The 20,709-nt window shown below is 38.3% G+C and overlaps 1 protein-coding gene across 7 annotated transcripts in view; it reads right to left on the bottom strand.

Moving 5' to 3' along the window:
• The window catches only part of LOC103472337 (uncharacterized), a 43,240-nt gene that overhangs the window by 3,572 nt on the left and 18,959 nt on the right, over nt 1–20,709 (bottom strand). Inside the window, exons 5-45 of one of the 7 annotated variants that reach the window (XM_017307636.2) lie at nt 20,573–20,641; nt 19,052–19,188; nt 18,855–18,971; nt 18,106–18,163; nt 17,981–18,028; nt 15,975–16,043; nt 15,669–15,805; nt 14,904–15,017; nt 14,762–14,819; nt 14,064–14,132; nt 13,863–13,921; nt 13,676–13,744; nt 13,571–13,592; nt 13,463–13,489; nt 12,960–13,025; nt 12,737–12,876; nt 12,257–12,370; nt 12,095–12,155; nt 11,959–12,003; nt 11,813–11,866; nt 10,802–10,947; nt 8,606–8,710; nt 8,474–8,522; nt 8,304–8,384; nt 7,405–7,913; nt 6,493–7,231; nt 6,278–6,399; nt 6,068–6,181; nt 5,669–5,726; nt 5,327–5,455; nt 5,068–5,145; nt 4,811–4,984; nt 4,288–4,365; nt 4,180–4,203; nt 4,009–4,089; nt 3,430–3,660; nt 3,278–3,352; nt 3,059–3,192; nt 2,844–2,978; nt 2,690–2,747; nt 1,463–1,552 (exon numbers count right to left, since the gene is read on the bottom strand). In XM_017307636.2, the coding sequence (XP_017163125.1) occupies nt 1,463–1,552; nt 2,690–2,747; nt 2,844–2,978; nt 3,059–3,192; nt 3,278–3,352; nt 3,430–3,660; nt 4,009–4,089; nt 4,180–4,203; nt 4,288–4,365; nt 4,811–4,984; nt 5,068–5,145; nt 5,327–5,455; nt 5,669–5,726; nt 6,068–6,181; nt 6,278–6,399; nt 6,493–7,231; nt 7,405–7,913; nt 8,304–8,384; nt 8,474–8,522; nt 8,606–8,710; nt 10,802–10,947; nt 11,813–11,866; nt 11,959–12,003; nt 12,095–12,155; nt 12,257–12,370; nt 12,737–12,876; nt 12,960–13,025; nt 13,463–13,489; nt 13,571–13,592; nt 13,676–13,744; nt 13,863–13,921; nt 14,064–14,132; nt 14,762–14,819; nt 14,904–15,017; nt 15,669–15,805; nt 15,975–16,043; nt 17,981–18,028; nt 18,106–18,163; nt 18,855–18,971; nt 19,052–19,188; nt 20,573–20,641 (4,743 nt within the window). Of the gene's footprint in view, nt 1–1,462; nt 1,553–2,689; nt 2,748–2,843; nt 2,979–3,058; nt 3,193–3,277; nt 3,353–3,429; nt 3,661–4,008; nt 4,090–4,179; nt 4,366–4,810; nt 4,985–5,067; nt 5,146–5,326; nt 5,456–5,668; nt 5,727–6,067; nt 6,182–6,277; nt 6,400–6,492; nt 7,232–7,404; nt 7,914–8,303; nt 8,385–8,473; nt 8,523–8,605; nt 8,711–10,801; nt 10,948–11,812; nt 11,867–11,958; nt 12,004–12,094; nt 12,156–12,256; nt 12,371–12,736; nt 12,877–12,959; nt 13,026–13,462; nt 13,490–13,570; nt 13,593–13,675; nt 13,745–13,862; nt 13,922–14,063; nt 14,133–14,761; nt 14,820–14,903; nt 15,018–15,668; nt 15,806–15,974; nt 16,044–17,980; nt 18,029–18,105; nt 18,164–18,854; nt 18,972–19,051; nt 19,189–20,572; nt 20,642–20,709 lie in introns of those variants that run through there. The other 6 variants (XM_008421907.3, XM_017307634.2, XM_008421904.3 and 3 more) reach the window with 6 other exon arrangements.

Raw genomic sequence — 20,709 nt, 5'->3', positions numbered from 1 at the left:
TTATCTCTTAAAATGACTCCACAAACTATCACTATTGCTTCTACATCGTCATCCGTGTTTGGTTATTCTAAATTCCCACTATGTTTGGCGTTTTACTGGATTATCCTCTGGAATCAGGATGTTCGTGACTGGAATCGGTTCGTGTTGCTCCTGCCTTGGACACACGAACCGATCAAACCTTTTGTACTTTATCAACTCTGTGGTCACAGAGGTTTGGAGAATCGGCCGACAATTCTTAAATTTTTCCGTCTAAATCAGACTTAAGACTCACAAGCTCTACTCATCTCTCGACCACTGCACGCTCCGACTCTGATTGCTATGGCAACGTTTATATATCCTTTCAAAATAAGATACAAAAGCGCCACAAAAACGAACATTTTACTTTCGTGAAAATTTTAACTCACGATAATGACTAACGGGAGCCCTGAGCTTGTTTCTCTGCAACGAGACGGTCCCATCAGGGAGTGACGAGAGACGATGACACCTGAGGTGTTACTTATCCACAGCCTGCTTGGTCTCTACATGGCAAAGCAGCTTGAAGCTTCATTTCCTCATTAGCAGCCGGTCGCCGCATGTTACGCAGAGCGGCTTGTAATGTGCGACTCAACTACCGGTCCGGGATAAATCCATTCTCCTGTCTCTTCTCTGGGCCTTTTCCCCTTTGCAAAGAAACTTTCCAAAGACATCTGATCTATTTCTTACTCATTTTGCTGCTTGTGGGCTCAATGTTGGCGTGCAAGTAACCAGACTTCCAGTGATTCACTTCCTGCTAAAGAGCCCCCTAGTGGTTGAAGAAAAATCCACATATAAACGGCCTATAGTTCGGAAAATATGGTAAATGAAAAAAAATCTGAATGCTTTCTGGTATTGTTCAGGGGGCCGGACCTAATGAGGAGGCGGGCCGGATCTGGCCCGCGGGCCGTAGTTTGGGGACCCCTGGTGTACAGCATTAATTGCGAAATAAAGAGAGAATATGCAGTTTTAAAAAATATTTCACAACTCCTATTAGCATAGTTAAAACAATTATCTGAAAATGAAAGAAGCATGGAACAGCTGCAAACTAATAAAAGGCCAAGAAGAAAGTCTGAGACGAAAACTAAACGCATTTTAGTTTTGGTCTCTGCATGAAAAGACAGCCCAGGCTGCAGACAGGAGCCGTCCTTCAGACTACTGGATGCAGCTGCTGCAGTTCACAGCAAGCAGAGGCAGCAGAAAGGTCAAAGAGGAGGAGTCAAAGACAGAGGAACTTCCCACAACAAGTATCCAAAACACAACCAGGAGAAGCAGAAACTGTGCACATGGGAGTGTTAATAAGCATGTGAAGAAAGGTAACTGATAAATACACAAGAAGATGGGAGGAGGCAAGAAATTTAGGATATTAAAAGCAAACGTTAAGCACAGTGGTGCGACATTTATTTGACAAAGCAGGCTGTAAAGCTCGTCTTTCACTGTACACACTAACCGTTCTTGTGACGCTGATGGCCAGCAGAGCCAGATGGATGACACTCATCACTCAAATCTTTATCTCTGATGCTTTTCAAAAGTTCTAATGCTACAAAAAGTAAAGTGAATGCACAGAAAACAGATTAGTACAAAACAAGATTGTGGAATGTTTGCTTAAAACTGTCTTTTTTTTGCTCATTTACGTTGACGTCAGTGTGTGACTTCAAAGTCACACGCCGACTTTGAAGTCACACAAAGTCCATCGCAAAATGACAGCATCTTTGTCCCATGCAAAAGTATTCATATGCCCTAAAATAATACATTTTCAATAGAATCATGGGAGGTGTGGTGTTTGTTTTCATTTCCCTTTATTCTGACATCCTCAAATAAAACTCAGAGTAAACAATTGTCTCTCTGTGTGTATTATAAGCTCAGTATAAATATCCTATCCTCTGAAGGCCTCTGAGGTTTTGTGAGAAAAGATAGGCGATCAAAAATCATCATGGGGACCAAAATACACAACAGGGAGAAAGCTGGGAAGAGGTTTACACCATGGCTGAAAGATATCCAATTTAAAATTTATGGCAAGAATTCACAATTGAGCTTTCACCAAAGGTTTTCACCCAGTCTGACTTGAGCTCTGTCTCCAAATGTGCAAATTTGGTGGAGACAGAAGCAGGTTTTGCTGCATCTGAAGATGATTTCAGATATTCTCCCAGAAAACCTGCCAAGTCTGGTGTTGGGGCGCCAGGCAGTTCAACAGCAGCCTACTGAGTTTTTGGGTTAAAAAAAAAAAAAATTACAAAAATTTGGAGGTGCACAGGTATGCATCATAATGTGGAAATAATAGTGCGTAAGGCCAACGAGCGGGTGCATGAAGGGCCCTTACCGCCAGTTCAATGTCTCAATATTTAAAATAAACAAACACTTAGCCTGGTGGCCCGCGAGGCTTATTAAAACTGGGATTTGAAGTCCAAGTACTGACTTTGTGGGTTGAGTACAAATGCACACCACATTTTCGGATCTATGTTTGAATTATTTTTGAAACATCTAAATTTCTTTCCATTTCACAACTAATTACATCAAAGTTTTGTGGTTGTGACAAATATGAAAAAGTTCAAAGGGTCAAAACGCGGTTCATTGTTACACAATTCTTCAGACAAACTATGCGTTTTGAGTTCCTTTTAGGTACAATTTACACAGGACAATGATTTCATCAACACTTGCTAATTAAATTGACAGTTACCTTTACTGAAAGGAGCTGCTAGGAGAAACTTATGGGACTCAGATGTCAGCCATATGCACTTGAAGGAAAAACACAAAGTCGGTACTTGTTCATTATTTTTTGAAAAGCGTCAAACGAAACTAGATAACAGAAATGTTCCGTTGACTCAACGTACCTCTGGTTCAACATTAAGAGCCTTCTCCCGCTTTGACAGTTCTTGGATAACATTCATTAAAACCTGATTTTTAAAGTCCGTGGGTAAGTCATCCTGCAGCCAAAACATTTCCAGGAACCTTTGGTCCTCCCTCCACTGAAAAACATGGGACTTTATTAAAAAAAACGTTCAAACGTGTTTTTGAACAACTGCTCCATGTCATTCCCAATACACACCAAGAATTTGAGCTGGTGGTCGAGGCTGACCATGTGCTGACAGATATCTCGGGATGAGAGCATCTCTTCACAGGTTTCGCACAGGAAAGTTTTCTGATGTTTTAAACTATGACACTCCCACACATACGCCCTGCCTGGTAAATGCAAACAATTTTAACATGTTACATGCTTCTACGAAGAGACGGGATGCTGAGGACACGCTGATAGAGGGACACTCACCAGCAACCTTATTGGGATCCTGATTACTTGCCGTCAGGAAAATTCGCAAATCACTGGATTGTAGAACATTTTTTCCTGTAAAACCCACATGTTACTAAAATTCCGTGCACAAATGCCAAAGAACAGGTGCAGTTTTGATGCTCAGCACTGACCAGTCAAAGCAGCGGAGTTTGCCTGTGAAGAACTGCGCTCTTCAGGTCGTAAGTGGAGCGCGGGAGCTGGTTCGGCTTTGTGGCCCGATTGGTTCTGCTCTCCTGCCACTGTCGCAGGCGACACTTTCTCTGCTTTCTGCGGCTCCTGGAAAGCTGCATCGCTCTTCAACCGCTGTCTTTCTGAAGTTAGAAGACTATCTTGATTCTTGGACGTCGTTTCCACACTTGTTGCTGAATTTGAAAATTAAACAAAAATAAAAATATGCAGAAAAATAAGATCATACTTTTGTTATTAAAAATAAAATAATTGAATATGAATAACTTGTCAACCGTCTGGGATTTTATTTTGATGAAAACAAAACCAGAGAGTGAAGCGGCTTCAGATCTAGAGCTAATAATAATTTTCACTGATGTCACTGAATGAGATTGTTTCGGTTGGATTATTTTTCTAAAATGTTCACTGTGTAATTAAGCTACACAAAAAAAAGCAAACATTCATTTCTTACCTGGGGTAGTAATTTTCATTTCAACAAAAAAAATAAAATAAATAAAATGTAAGACATAAAGAGCTTTCCTTACCCAGGCTCTCTCTTGAAAGCGCGACTTCACGATGAGGCCGACTGTCATTTTGCACCATCAGCTGATTCTGCTGGGGAGTTTCTAAATTAAACATAAAAAACTATTTCAGTTCAACTGGAATTGTAAACTTTGTCAACTGTCTAAAGGAAAATGTTGTTGAAAATGTCACACCTGCTACGTCTTCAGCTTTATAGTCTGGAATGGGATTTGGGTTAATTTTACTGTCACTCATTGATTGTTGGTGCTCCTGAATCAGATTTTGTGCTTCTAGGTTTTTACCACTTGAGCTCTGGTGTCTCTGTAACTCAGCTGGACGACGCCTTTCCGCACTTTTCTGGATCGTTTCTGGATCGGAGGCTAGAAGGACAAAGTATTAAATGCTGCACAACAACATCTCAACTTCCAAGCTTGGGAAAGACAACGAATGTCATACTTTAGAGCTAGTGCAACTAAAACTTGTTAAGGTGCAACATATAAACCAGTTGCAATTGGATACTGCATTTAAAACAGATGAGTTTAATTAAGACCATTTTCTGATGTAAAAAGAGCCATTGAGGCTACGCCGCTTTAAAACAGGAACAGTTGTAATGCACAGCTTTTCAAGTGGAATATCTCAAACGAATGTGTGGCTGCTCTTCTTCAACATAAAAACTGAAGGGGGTGAGTACTCTCATTTTTCCTAAAAATGATTTCATCCAGGAAAAGTGGACATGTCTTAATTATTGTACAAGACTTAAATCAGACTCAATACATTTCTACTCTAGAGAGAATATAAAACCTCTAAAAAACACATCCAGCATACCTGCCGTATCTTCAGCTTGAGCACATTGATCCAAGACTTGTTGTGGATCCTGGGTTTGCATGGCTTCATCCTGGATCTCTTCAACCACTTGCACGTCTTCTTCATCCGAGCTCGTTTCGCTCAATGACTGACCTGCAGACACGGCTGCGTCATCTTCATCGGCGCACTCAATTTCTGCATACGAAGACGTACAAAGGGTTAAAACTACGCTGACTGCTTAGAATAATCTGTATAATTACTCTCGTTTGATGTCTCACCCGACGCTTGGTCCAGGCTTGCCCAGAGTTGATGGTCGTCTGCAGAGTCTGACATGTCATCGTGAAACGCTGGGATCCCTGAGAGTCAGCATTTAGAGGAAGAGGTTCACTAATTTACTGACCATTGCGCCAAATGTCACTCGCACACATTAACGACACAAAAAAAACATCTGAAAACGTGAACGAACGGCATGCATGCGTTGCTTAATAATTAGAGGTGCATTAGAGGAAGCTCCGCCAAGCCAACATTAAAACTTACAATCACCTGAGCTTGAAACGTCACAGGGACTGGAAATGTCCTTGGGAGGATGCTCTGTGTCATCGACCAAGCGAGACGACGAGGCCTTCAGGTCTCTCTGCTTCAACAGTGTTTTCACGTTTTCTATAGCTGAGAATCATAAGTAGGAACACAAAATTGACACACACAAACAAAGAAAAAGTCAGTTTCCATGCAAGAACAAACTTTTTATTCCTGCCAAATATTTTCCTCAATAACAAAATGAGTTCAGATTAACAGTTTACCAAAATAAAGCAGGGCCAAACAACAGAAAAACGAAAATGGTGTAATTTTAGGAGATGCAGAATAAAATGTTAAATTTACCCAAGTGGTCTGGGAGTTTTCTCAGTGTTTGGTACTCATCCGTTTTCACCTCCAATCTCTAGGAAAAGCAAATATGCACACGAACAACATGAGGCATATGTAAAACCTCGAAGCGTAATTATTTTGTGCACACAAGAATCATTTAATTCCTTCAGAACAAAGGGGGAAAAAAAGTACAAATAGAATATTGATTAAAAAAACAAACAAAATTGGCCTCTGACCATTTAAGAAGCTCAACTGGAGGCTGCAGCTCCAAGAAGGAACTTTGTGGAAACAGGCAATTGAAGGATTCCTCAAACTTGTTTTTTTTTTGTTTTTTTTAATGAAAATAATGTAAATATTCTCTCTCTGGTGCGTTACTTTACAAAATTCACACAAAGCTGATTTTGTTCAACATACCTGAACAATCTGAGTGTGAGGCAACTCTTTGTCAACATTTGCCAACTTATGAACGATGCGGCTTAACTCGTTTTCCATGTTCTCCTTCCCAGACCATTCAGGATATTTCATTTTCTAGTGAAAGGATAAAAAGAAAAAATAAATCTATGCACTGACTCTCCTTCTTCAAAGCTGCAGCTGTACTCATTTCACAAGTTAATAGTCACATACCACATATTTGTACTGGTGGACGGGGTTCCTCGGGTGGCTGGATGCATTTAGTCTGACTGAACACAACAGACAGAAGACCTGCTGCTTTCGCTCACAGGACACCACAACAAGGTAGTTCAATCCTGTGCAAAGGCAACAAGATGCACACGTTTAAAAAGATTCTGATGCATACATAAAACGCGTTGGACATTTTATGTAAATTGTACGATGCTTACCAACTTTAGGAAAGTTTCCACCAGGCGTCGTCTTACTCGAAGCGTCATGAGGCAGGTCTTTCCATACCTTCTTTGCTTCTTCTGGTTTCCGGTGATGGGAGGCCGGCGGTTTCCTCTTGCGAGCGGCCGTTTCAGAGTCCGGGTTTCCCCCCGTCAATGTCTTTACAGAAGGTTTGGTATTTACGTTTATGACTTGTGGTTTAGCCATTTCAGAAGCGGCAGATGACGCTTCCTCAGTCTTAAGTGCTGCCGGGTCTTTGGATTTGAGAGGATGTTTGCGTTTAAGCGTTGCTGCAGATCCCGTGTCGGATGAGGATGCAGCGCTGCATGTTTCTTTAGATGGCGTTTGACCTTTTGGTGCCATGGACGCTGTCTGGAACTGTGGAGTGGATGTTTTTGAAGTGGTTTTTGTCTGTGTGGAAGGGCCTGCGGTAGATTTCAAAGTATTCATTGGAGCGGTGGAAGGAACGGTTCTCGGTTTTTCAGATTTAGTAGCAGCTTCAGACGTTAATGATTTTGTTTTGGTTGGAGAAACGTCCGCTTTATATTTTGCGTTTGCGCTTCGAGGACTTGAGCCAGCACCGCTTCTCCCATCGGCGGGCTCTTTGTTACTTTTGGGAACAGGTGAAGTGTGGGAATTCTCAGAGAGGGATGATTTCCGTTGGTCTGGTCTGTTGCTTGTGGGTTTTTTATCGGATGAGTCTGGGACTCCGCCTCGCTCATTGGAATAACACACCGCCTTTAAAAAGGAAAAAAAAAAAAAAAGTAATTAGCAGCATGTTCAGTTTTCCTTTGTTAAAGTACAAATGAATAATATGTCACAAGATGTGGCAGATCCACAACCAAACCTCATCTACGTAACCGAGACGCATTTCGGCAACAAATTAGAATATATGTATAAACATATATCACCTTCTTGTGATCCTCTTCCTTATCAGCTGCATTTGTGTTCGTCACTTTTGTGCCACTTTCGTGTGACATTTTGGTGGATTCTTCAAAATGCGACTCGTCAGAGGCAAGCCGCTGTCTTTTTGGGCTCATTTTGCATCCATTTTCACTGGCTTCATCTGGAATCATTGGCCTTTTTCTCTTGTTTGTTTGTTGTTGGGTTGCTTCCGGTTTAGTCGGAGCACTGTTATTCTCTTCAGTATTTCTCTGGCTCTCCACGACCTTCTCCTTTGGGTTTTCAGTCATAGCCTCTTCTGTGCTCAACTTCACTGGCAGGACTGTCGCTCCTTCATTTTTTAAGTCCTTCAGACACACCTTTTGAGATCCTTCTTTGGTTTCTCTCGACAGTGCCTCCTTGGCACTACCCTGTTCTTCTTGATTCAGGCCTTTTTCTTTCGTGTCAGTGACGGTGCATGTTTTCTGGTCCTCTGTCTTTTGCCGTTTGTTAGTGGGTTTCAGAGGGATCCTGGAAACTGACACATGCAGAGAACATAAGAATACACATTTAATTTCAATTATGAATACAACAATGTAATCCATTCGTCGTGTGGGCAAAATTAAAGTAAATAAATTTGCAGTTCAATAATAAGACGGCAATGGGTAAAGATCCAAAGAACGGTATTCCAACAAACAAAATGAAAACAAATGTGATTCTTTTATAGAATAGATTATAGACTTATTATTTCTAAATTTATTTTTAAAAATATTATTTTATTTGTTCCCCGAGTGTCTGACAGGACTTTCCCAGTAAGCAGTTCCAGTGCTTAACTAGGTCTGCTGCTGGAGAAAGTTTGATTGCTTTAACTACATGTAGATAACCTTGTGTAAAATAAAAAGTGTTGCACATTTTTGTCTCGACTTACCCAGTTTCCGCATTGGGTTTATTGGAGGTACAAGATTTTCATAATCCGTTATCCGCTTTACATTTGTCAAGAACATCTTTGCTATAAAAAAAAAACATTTTAAAAAATGTTAATAAAGCAACCCAGTTAAAGACACCAGGGTTGATATTTATAAGAATCCAAAGGATCACCTTCTTGGTAACTGCATGAATCCCACATTGGTTTGTCCAAGGAAATTTTCTGAGAGAGTAGAGGATATCAATATCAAAAACATAGCTACAACTTGAGAATGGGCCAGAAATAAGATTTTAATTATGAAATACCTGCATGCAAGACAGAGGGTGAAGCCCTGCTGCCTGCTTTGCCAAGTCCAGAAGAGTTTCAGCGTCGACAGCACAGGAAGTCAGTGAGCCCGGATGAAAACAGTCCTAAACACACACACACACCAACATTACAATATGGACTATGATTATTTTGCTGTTGTCATAACAATCAAGTCATATGTCCCAACTATATGACTACACAAAGGGCAGAAACCACACAAACACAAACTCAGATGTAGCTTTGCCAATCTAACAACTAGAAGCAGGCACGTGCAGAGGGGGGATCTGGGGGTGTTGAGCACCTGCCCTTTTTTCTCCTTGCCCCCAAGTGCCCTTTTGGTCAGTTTATTTATTTATTTTTATTTATTTATTATTTTTTGGTATTATTATTTCCTAAGCCCTCTTCTGACACATAAAAACATGTGCTAAAATTAGCGGCTAACTGCGGAGCTCAACGTAGCGAACGTTCCAGATTACAGAACAGTTTTTGGTGAATTAAAAAAAGACGTTTTTGGTGAATAAAGTGGAGTAGACTTGCTACTTGTCAGATGACGGAAAACGAAGTATCGTTTCTGCTTCAGCTCGGAGTCGTGGTTTAAGCAGAGAGGTAATGAAATACAACAGACACCGACAGGCTTCTGCGTCTGCCTTTCTCTGAAGAACTACTGAGCGGGAGGAGACATCCAGGTGAGGAAAACTGTTCTTATCTATCGATTCAGTATTTTTATCATACAGACATTAGGCTGTTGTTGTTGTGCTATTAGCTAGCTGCTAGCTAACAACTTTGCTAGCAAAGCAAGATAACTAAAAAGCTCCTGTAACTTCAATGATATCAGTCATTCTTCAGTATTGCTTATGAAATCGGGGCACATCGCCCATCCAAAATCGATCATCTCCATAATCAATATATGTCCAATCTTCTAATTTCCTTTGCTGCATAATGTACATTTCATTTATTCCAGCATTAGGTAAATGTATCTTGAAGGAGAATAACACTTAAATAATAGTCCAACAAGGATATTCATTTAGAATTAAAAATAACTCACCCTGAATTACCATGATAGATATAATGAATGTAATAAAAGTGTGTCATTAATGAAGGGCAAAAAAACTCAACCCAGACTTTAAGTTTAGGGTCTGGTTCGCAGAGTATAAATTAAGTTAAATAAGTTACATTTGTTTCCCAAATGGAAAAAAAAAACTAACCTCAGTTAAGTAGAATAAAATTGTAATTAAAACTTTTGGAATTGTAATAATTCCTTTAAAAGAAAAAGTTTTGTTTAAAAGACTTTTTTAATTAAATAACTCATTTTTACCAACATAAACATTTATTTGCACACATCAGAAATCTTTTGATTTTACGCCCTGCTTAAGACATCATGTGAGAATCACAAGCAAAATTTTGAGTCACAAACTAACTTAGAATAGCAAGAAAATATTTCTGACAAGCGCAAATAAGTCTGTTTTGCAAAAAAAAAAAAAAGTTAACTTCATGAGTCAAAAATGTGTAATTTACATTTTTTATAAAGTTTTTATTAAGCAAAACTCAGCAGGCTTTTCTCATGGTGGCATGAATTAACAATTCAATATTTGCTTTTGTTTTTTTTCTTTTTTCATTTTTCTGCAGTTCCACGTTAAAGTTTGATGCAGCTCTGCTTTCCTGAATGGCCTGTTTGCTAACAGGCAGCTCTTTTTTATAAATTACAGAACACTAAAAGGTTGCATTGTGCCCTTGTTTATAATTTTAATATCTTGTTAAATTGCCGGTTTGAATATTGCAATACTTTCCTATAACAAAATAGACCTGCAGAAAGAAATTACTAATAAAATATCTTACATATGCAGTTGTATGCTATATATGGAGATGTTCGTTAGCTTTGTTTGTATACGTCACATTTTTGTAATTTATCATTGTTTATTAAACTCTGAAAGTTGTGTGGCTTTGTTAATATTTTGTCCTAGAATGTGGTTAGATGTGCCCTTTTTTGTTGTTGAGCACCTGCCCCTGTAGTGGCCTCTGCACGGCCCTGACTAGAAGTGCAGCTCTGACATCAATGTCAATATAATATCACATTTATTTAACTTTAAGCTTCCTGCTGTTGTCTTGTCATCACAGTTTTAATTTCCTACTTGTGTTTCACATATACAGTCTGAAGACAGCAGCAGAAGTGAGCATACAAACAAAAGGAAACTGACCAGAAACTTTGATACGTGTTCCCGACTGAAGACGTGAGCTTCGATTTCCTCTTTGCACAGCCTCCTTTCACAGAGCAAACACAGGCATCCTACATCCTCCTCGTTCGGTGCTAAGGCCACGTTGTGGAGAGCGAGGAACTCTTGGCCTGTAAATAAATACACACATAAATAAACAAACTAAATAAATAAGGTACTTTTATTTATTTACTAAATTTATTTGTTTACTAAATAAACAAACAAATAAATAAACTAAATAAACCCCAAGAGTTTCTGTTAAATTTTATCCATCTGCCTCAAAGTTCATCTGATGGATCTCCTAAATTATCCAGGCTTTGCTTTTTTTTTTTTTTTTTTTTTTACACGTTTTCTTATTTTTATTCCGCGTGAATGTGTGACGTCCTGATCCGACCACGCGATTGGAAATCGACCCTGATCACGTGGTTTCAGACATAGTCGGGTTCGGATTAGAATCGGGCGTCTCCTCCGAATCCGGTATCGGATATACATGTATATTCGTTCTAAACCCGAATAGTATTCATTATCTACCGTTTTGTAGTAGTACAGTCAGACTTGTCTCGAAACGACACATGCGCTGCACTTTGCAGCAGTACTGTCGTAAAGCGAAGCAGACCAAGATATTTGTGCGCCGTTGCCGCCTTCGCAACATTGTTGCTATATTTACTTAGCAACTATTTCCATCTTTAAAAAAAAAACTGACTAGCAACATCTCTAGAAATGTTCCCTGTTTAGGAAAACGGGGAACAGGAAAACGGTGAGCCGTTAAAGCTGCCGTCATAATAAAGAGTAGACCCCGCATTGGCTACTCGTTCGCAGCTGTCCCCACCTCAGGAGCACTTGCAGACGGTCAATCAAAAATACCAAAATAAATATCAGCATTTCATTAACACAGCCTCATTGTTCCGTTAAATGATAAATGAGGTGGATAAAATTAGAAAAGGGGGACACCGTGGACCTTTTGTTCGCTCGTTGACTGCCAAACGGGCTACTCACCTAGCAGAGGAAACTCCTTCCCTTTATGTTTGCTGCATGTCTTCCTCTGTGGTACTGAAAGGGCATTTTACAAAAATGTGTACGCCAGATTAGAACAATAAGTGATTCAATTGACTTTGGATTCTTTATCATTATACTCTACAAACCTCTATGCATAAAACCACGATACTGCACTTGAAGGCTGCGAAATACTGTAGTCACAACAAGAACAGAGATTTGTAAATTTCGCGTTATTTCACCAGAAATACCGAAGTATTCAAAACTAAGGAAAAGAGTTTTTACCTTGTTCGTAGCGAGTGTCTGTGAGTAGCCACTGAAATACTGAGTGTGGAACGTCAAAAATCTACAAATACAACAGATATAGCATATTTATGATAAAAAAAGACACCCAAAGGAAGGAGTAAGTTGCAGATATAAACATATTGTTAAAAACTTGCAGGTCACCTTCAAGATGATCCGGGCTCCATTTTGTTCCTCCTTCCATGCCGTCCACCTCAGGGTCCCGTCGTCCAGGTCTCCGTCCCAGCCAAAAGGCAGCAGCCAGGGATTCTGATACAACTGAGAATATTAAACAAGCCAGTGGTTAAATGAAATGTTTTACTGAAATAAACAGCTGCTGCGTCCAATAATATGAGGCACACGGCATAAGTTTTTCCACTTATTGTAATAGAAACAGGATTATTCACTTTATATGGTGTCTCGACTGGATTTCCAAGTTTAAGATTAAATTTTAAAAACATGTCATTTTAACAGTACAAGTCTTTATTCAAGCTCCTTTCCTAAACAATAAGAAATAGTTTTCAGTTGCATTCAACTAAAAACTGAACCCTAAAGTGGAATCACATGAAGGTGCAAAAACACATGCATAAAAAAAAAAAAAAAAACATGTAGAAATTACAGAACTTTATCACAATAGAAGTTAACCTGAGTGCTTATGAGATGCTTTCGGGATTCAAAATGGTTCCGGATGTCAGCCTGACAAAACCAATCCTGACAGGCGAAGCACAGATAAAATGGGTCATCGTTAGAAACCGAGGTGAGACACGTCATAACCAGAGATGTTCCTGCAGCACAAAAATAAAGACATTTTAAAAAGGTTGATATTTTCTAAGGATAACATATAACATAAACGTGCATGTGACCTTACCGACAGGTGGCACATTTGTCTTTAAAGACTCGTTGATGTACGTGTACAGGTCCACGTAGAACTTTCCTATCAGGAGGGAAGAAGAAAAACATTAGCAGATGTCTGATGTTACAGCTTGCAAAACTCAATCTTTGGGTTTAGTTAAGAACGCAATTCCATCTTTACAGTGTTTTCACCATTTCTAAGTCCCCAGTGTCCTGCATGTTTTACATGGTTTCTCATTTCCTACCGGCCTCTTCCGAACCTGATTGAAGACTTTCAAAGGCAGCCATAATAAATATGGAGGACGGTGGATCAGAATTAGACAAGTGATCCAGAGGACTGAACAGTCTTTACAACATTGAGCTTCATGCTCAGACCCCAAAACCGCTCTCATTAAATGTCATTTATGTGAGCTACCACACAAAAGATTAAGAGAAATGTTTAAAGGAAAAATGAACTTTTTATTATTGAATATCAGATACATATTATGAAATCTTTGATTATCGAGACTGTAAACATACCTCGGTCATAAAAGTGTCCTGTGAAATCTGTGGAAAGAACATCGGTTAATAAAACATTAATTAAACACAAAACACGTATTTCATATTTGACTAAATTGAGCTTTTTACCTTGAGAAATTTCCTGCATTATCTGTGGAAGATTAGAGCTTTTAGGCCATCAACCATAACGACTCCTGTTTGTTAAGAATTTTGGGGTGAGATAAAATTACTTACCCTTATGTGTTGTTTGCTTGTTAAATGCTCCAAGTACTTGAACATATTGGAGAAACTTGTACAGCAGTTCTTTTTTGTTTTTATAGAGAGATGCAGAAGAACAGGAAATGGGGATGGAAATGTCAGTGTTTGTTTCAAACTGTGATTTGACTACATTTAAAGTTATGCCTGTATCACAATTTATCACCTGGCAGTACAAAATGCATTTGACCTCCTTAGTTGAAGGAGCAGAGGCTGGATGATGATCTAACAAAGGGAAAATATATTCAAATTTACCATTTTTAAAACTAGAAACTATGGAAATAATGAATACTTGCTGAAATCAACTAATAGTTCACAATTTCACACAATCACTACACAGATTTGTGCATGCTGATGTCACACATACCAATCTTATCGCCTGGTTTAATGCTTACAGTTAAGCATCTCTTTGTGACGGATTCCAGACTCTTCAAGGCTAAAAGACAGATAAAAAAAAAAAAACATGTTTCACTGCTCGACTAAGCTTAATGTTAAAGTACAGCTGCAAGCAGTTATGACAGGGTTCCAAGCTCTACTTGCAAACAAGAGTCCTGACCAAGTCCGCCTACGTCCCCCACTGTCCTGGCAAATCTTCACTTTCCAGGTTAATTTAATTTTTAATTTAAACTGCATTTAATGGCGATCAAAACTGTGTAAAACCTTACAAACTCAACTGCTGGAAATTATCTAAATGTTACGGCGTGTGAGGTTTGCTTATTCAACTCTTTAGCTAATTCAACTTTGTTCCCATGTGGTTAAACCAGACAACTTTATTCTAATATTAATCTCAGTATGAAATATACTCATGAACAATAAATTCTGGGCTAAAAAAAACTGGTAGATATAAAGGGATTTAGAATTTTTTATGAAAAAACAAAAATCCAGAATTCTCCAGGGATGGATTTTCAAAATATGATTTATGGTTTAAGAATGATACACAAAAGGCATAGAAGCCCTTTTTTTGTTTGATCTGAAAAGCGATCTGCACGTCCCTTTACCTCAAATGGCTTTGACCCCTGAATAAAGTAAATTTAGTGAACCAAAGACTTAAAATCGAATACCAACCTTCTGAATAGGAATCAAAATTCACCGACTTGAAGACATCGGGCTGCAGCTCCACTTGCTGGCAAGAATACATTTTTACGTCACTTTCGATGCATTCATGCTTTAATCATTTTTTTATTTTTAACTTTTTAACATCACCAACCTGCACAGAAACATTTTCAGCAGCATGAATTTTCTCAGCTTGCTTTGCACAATCAAGCAGAAAACTATTCCTGTCCAACTCGTTTGAGGTCAGTGTTGAGGGATACCATGCTTTCTGTGCAGGAAAAACAGATTTGTGAGTAGTTCCCCTTTTCCAGGTTATAAACTGATTTTGTTATGTTCTCATTTGAAGAAAGTTATGTAATCAGTTGGTGTGATCCCACACCTTCCCAAAGACAATCATGTGATTCTTGCATTTTCTTAGTTTTCTGATATTTAGCTACACAACTCAAGCACCTTTGGGAGATCATCTTTTTTATTGTCCACTTTCATCATTTGTTTAGAAATGTCCTCCAAACCAAATATTAGGCCTCGTAATGTAATAGGTTATCTTGAGTACATAGTCTGAGTGACGAGGATAAATGAGTTTAAGCAGGACAAAAGCAGTATATGTTATAATTACTTTGTAGCATAAATGTTTAGGATGCCTTTTGCCTTTCTGTGCTTTTATTCCAAAGTTGATCATCAGTGTGGAAATCGTTTTGCCCACTTCAGGCGATGCTAATAAAATTTTACTCAAAATCCCTTTTCCACACTTAGAAAAGTTGGTTTAAATGGTTTTATTTCCCTAAGGAGATTAATTTATTTGGAAACTTGGAAATATGTTGTATTTACTCAGATTATTTCTTGATTATAAAATGCATCTTCTTTTCTGAAACATTTAACTGCCACGAAACACCAAAAGCAAAAAGAAATCTCAACTTACAAAATACAAGTGTACGTGGTCAGAGCTCAGTAAATGTCCGATGATCGTGTGGCTGGGAATCACAAGCCGGCACAGTGTGCAGAGGTAGTACTTCGGTTCTGGCTCAGAAGTAAAGCATTCAACAATGTGCTGCAGTCCTGCACAATTAAGGAAAAAAATAAAATAAAATAAAAATTGCAGCTTCACTAAACGCATTTTAATTTTAAAAACCAGCTTGAAAACTATAGAAAGTGTATTTGTAACCGTCAACTAATAACTTAACATTTAAAAAGGCATGTTTAGACTTAAGTTTTTTTTTTTACAAACCAAGAAGCGGATGCTGTCTGTTGTGGTTGCTGTGGTAACCTTGAAGAGTCACCCTGTTTTGGTGCACAGCTTGAAGGAAGAGAAAACAAAATTAACAAACATGACTAACCAAAGTCACTCAACATCTTCCAGAGCCAAAGGTGTGTTAATGAACGGCTACATCGTCTTGTTTCTTAACTCATCCTATTAAATTAGTCACTGATACACCTTCAAGATGTCTGTTTAGCTGGCTGAGTAAGATTTGTTGTTGCAAACATGTAAACTGTTTGGTTCCAAGGTTGGAACGCTCACCTCTTGGTGAGTAACACACCCTTTGAAGAGAAACAAAATTATGCAACAGTACCTCACCAGCTCATTCGTTCCTCTCTCAAATAATGAAAGCAGGATGCAATTTCATGATTTCAGTTATAAAACCTGTAAATTTATTCTGTGCTTCAAACAATATTTTATGTTTGTCTGCACTGATGACAAGTTGAGCTTTTGTTGTAGAGGAATAAAATTATTCCAACAGTTGATAATTATGTTGTTTGGCTGCTTTGCAGTAAGGTATGTTTTTATCAAAAGGAAAAGCACTGTGTCAAATGTACTGAGTCATTCTGACCTAGAAGTCAGGAAGGAATTCAGATTTGGAGAGATGTGGATTAACAAAATCACTGAAATGTTGTAATCATCCATCCAGCCAAATGTTGAAAGCTCCCAGCTGTGGACGATTCCAGGAAGGAACTAGGCTGACTGAGAATGCTACATACACACGGACATATCAGAGTATAAATACGCCCTGCTCTCAGTGAGAATGCGATTTGTGTAATGCAGGAGCGTCCAGAAGCTTCCAACTTTGGCCCAAACAAAGCAGACATAAACGGAGTCCGGTGATGATTTGATTTTCTTATTAGCCACCTTTCATTCCCCAATAAAATGGCGTCCCAAAGTGGAACCCGAACCCACGACTCGGAGATTAAGAGTCTCATACTCTACCAACTGAGCTAGCCAGGTTAGTTGATATGTTTTCTTCATGCTGAGATGCCAAACAACACTTAAAAAAAGAAAAAAAAAAAGAAAAAACATGAATCTCCCAACGTGGCTGTACAGTAAATTAAATGCTGGACGTCAATTCCCAGTCCCATGTTTTTTGTGGAATCGAAATTATTTATAGCGTCAAACAAAGCTGTCAGGTAAAGATGGGCATATACAGAGAGCCATTTTCAAATAAAAATGTGAAAAGGAACCAGCCTGGTCCTGTGTGAAAAAGTAATCATCCCTTACTAATTTAACAATCAACTGATTAATTACATTTCTACAAAGGTTGTGTTCAAGTCTAAATGGTTCAAAACTACAAAATGGAGATTCTGAAGTGGTAAAATCCAGACTTAAAGCTGTGAGATGTTGTTTCATAACCTTAAACAGGCTGTTTATGCTTGAAAACCCTTCAGAGTGGGCGGGGGGGGAAAATGCAAAGCAGGAAATAACTGCTGTATATTTCTGCCTTACTGCCTTGCATTGGAAAAGTACAAACTTTTTTTAAACAAGCAACATGCAGGTGTTTGTGTCATTCCATGACACAAACATTGACATCTGGTGATTATCGGCCAACCTATTTTGTATCCTATAGAGTAAGAGTGCGAACTCAAGTAGGTTGTAGCAGATTTGCATTCTGCAAGACTCTGTACCCGTGTTTTCTTTAATTCAACTATATTTATTTTTTCAGGTCATCGTTTAAAGCTTGTTAAGCCACAATAGCAGCACAAACCATACCCTCATATCCAGTATTTTTAAGTCTGGTGGCGTGCTGTGTACACATTCCAGGCGATTACACCAAGGCCATTATGAAGCACAATGTTTAAGAATAATGTTTAACCACGGTAAAAGCACTTCGGTGCTCCTGTCATTAGTAAATAAAAAGCCAGAGTTTCACTTAACCTACAAAAAGAAAAGGTAATGGGTGTTAAATGTGGGGCAGTCTTAGTTTATGAAGCTCTGAATGAACATTTAGAAAAATGGATACTCACTTTCAAACCTCTCAAGAAGTTTGTCATTTTCACGTAAGGTTTGCATCACTGGGAATAATCACAAGATTACAGTAATTATTTCATTTAAAAAAATTTTTTTTAATGAACAAATCATTAAATAATACCTTCTGAGTAGGTTGATAACATGAGCTTCTTAATGAGCGGCGGGGGTAAATGCAATAACTATAAAAACAGATATAAAAAAAAAGATTATTGATCCTAAAAACAATCTACAAATTGCAAACAAATATCTGTTTTGGGTTCACTTGGTTAAAAGTAACAAAAAACATTTAAAAATGACCAAGAAGCTTTGAGAAATGGAGGAAGAAAAACATAACAGCAATAAAGGATTGAAAACATCTATCTGCATTTCCTTTATACAATTATCTTCACTTTGTGAACTACGTTACTAAAATAGATTAACTTTTCATTAATTCTGCCATTTATTGAGAACCACCTGTAACTAATTGTGTATTTTTGGTTTGGTTTTTTATTAGCTTTGCTGCTCCGCCTTTCTTTTTGCCTCAGTGTCGCTGATCACAGTTAGCTTGTCACACCAACCAGTCCTGATCTGTACGAGTTAAACTGTGTCCATGGTATAACTTTACTATAAATCATTTGATTAGTTTCTACTGCTTCTTTGACCATCGTTAAGAAATGGACAAAAAGGCATCCCTTAAACGTACTTCAAATGACAACATCTAGTGCTACAGAAAAGTAACATGCGATTAATCGCCAAGGCAGAAAAAGATGCGTTTCTTTTAAAGATTGCAACCAATTTCACCTGCACAGTGGATTTAATGTTGATGAAAAACAGAAAGTATTTGACAGTACCATTTATTATATTGACAATTTACAGCATCACAATACCAACCCGCAAGGTTTGAAGCTCAGATTTTCTGCTTTCCCTTTTGAGCTTCCACCCCATAACGGTCGCCATGTCCACGTCGGGTTTCCAGGAGAAACTTAAATAATCTGGGTTTGTATATACCTTGAAATATATATATATATGGTTAACACCTCACTCTAGATTTTCATTTAAATAGTCATTTAAAGATGTTTGATACTTACAAAGTAGTGAAAGCAGTGGCATTCTGAAAATGTGTGGCATAAAATTGTGTCCATGGTGTATGTATCCTTACAAACATGGCAGAGGTAAAAACTTAAATCAGGCTTTTGACTGAAACACAGAGTGATCAGAGACAGGCCTGAAAGGAAATAGAAACACAACAATTACCCCCAACTGAAATAAAACCTCCTAGTAAACCAAAAATACACGAAACAGTCTGCAACCAGACAAAGCGTGAAGTCAGGAACTAGGAGGTTGTGACCTATGCACAACCAAATGTTGTCTGTGCACTCTGCTTAAAGAAGCTCTGCTTCACTCTGCAACAATAAACACTCACTAGGAATTTCATGAAGAAGAACAACAAGAAGAGAAAGAATAAAAATCCACAACAGGAGGAGCTCCTGTAAGAGCGGAAATACTATTTAAGGAGTTGTTTTTGCGAAAGGATTTTGGCACTTCTCTAGGTCAAACTGACCTGACTCCCTTAACTTCCATTTGCGTGCAAAGCGCAAACGGAACCAAAAAATGACTTGGAAAGGACGGCTGTCTGGACAGATAAGATCAACAATTTGAGATAAACTGTCCTATTCAGCAGTTCTGAAATGGAGCAGATGATGACTTCATGAGGTCTCAAATATTTGAAAGGTCGTCCAATACACGGCAAAATCTTTACGCAAATCAAGGGCAGCAACGCCATTGAAACTTTCCAACTCACACCAGTGAAGATGAGAGCGTATAAAAAAGGGTGATGTTAAGAATACGAGGAGATTTTTTTGTTGAGACTTTGGAAGATTTTTGAGTATTGAACTGATGAAAGTAATGAGGAATCCGTGGTAGTGTAATAAATCTCCGGCTCATCTATGGCCTAGCAGCAATAATAACGTCTCCGTGCGTTATTTCTATTACTTATATATTTAAGAGTATAGCCACCTTTCAATTCTCCAATACTATGGGTGTCAAGACCCAATTCTAAGAAAAATTATTGATCCCACCTTTTAATGTTATTCTGTTTTCACTTTTTATTACAGACCTAAACCCTTTAGATCAAACTCCTTTTCATATCAGATAAAAATCCAAAGTCAATAAAATACCTAGTTTTCGGATTATGTTTTTTAATATTTTAAGAGGAGGTGGGGGACCCTGGCCCTATGAGAAAAGTTTTTCTCTTACCTTGATTACAAACTAGTCAAACTCGGTGCCTCAGAATTATTTTGGTGACAAAATCAGATTCTCATGAAGTGGTAAAGAAAAGAGCACCAACCACTATGAAGCCATTTTGCTCTAAGACTATAGCCTGCCAGCTCCAAGTTTTTATTAAGCAGCTAAATTCAGGTTGGCTAATCCAGCAAACAACATTTTATCCAGCTAAAGTCTAAATATATTCAGTTATCATAGCTGACTTGTATCTATGTTTTAAAATCCTAGATATAATATAGATAGCATTCTTATAGCCATTACACTTTGTAGCAACAAAAATATGTAAATATGTACTGCAGAAAATGGAGAAACTGCAGCATACTCACCAACAGCAGGTTTCTGAAACCCAATATTTTTGCACTTTGGAGTCACAAATGCAATGTAGGGTATCCGGTCTTAAAAAGAAATATTACAGATTAATTTCTACGAACAAAACATAACATTGAATTTTAAAATTAACAGT

The sequence above is a fragment of the Poecilia reticulata genome, chromosome 11 (genome assembly GCF_904066995.2).
Source record: "Poecilia reticulata chromosome 11, P_reticulata-male-v2, whole genome shotgun sequence".
NCBI lineage: Eukaryota > Metazoa > Chordata > Actinopteri > Cyprinodontiformes > Poeciliidae > Poecilia > Poecilia reticulata.
The sequence above is the reverse complement of the archived record's forward strand: the minus strand, read 5'-3'. Positions and strand labels throughout refer to the sequence as shown.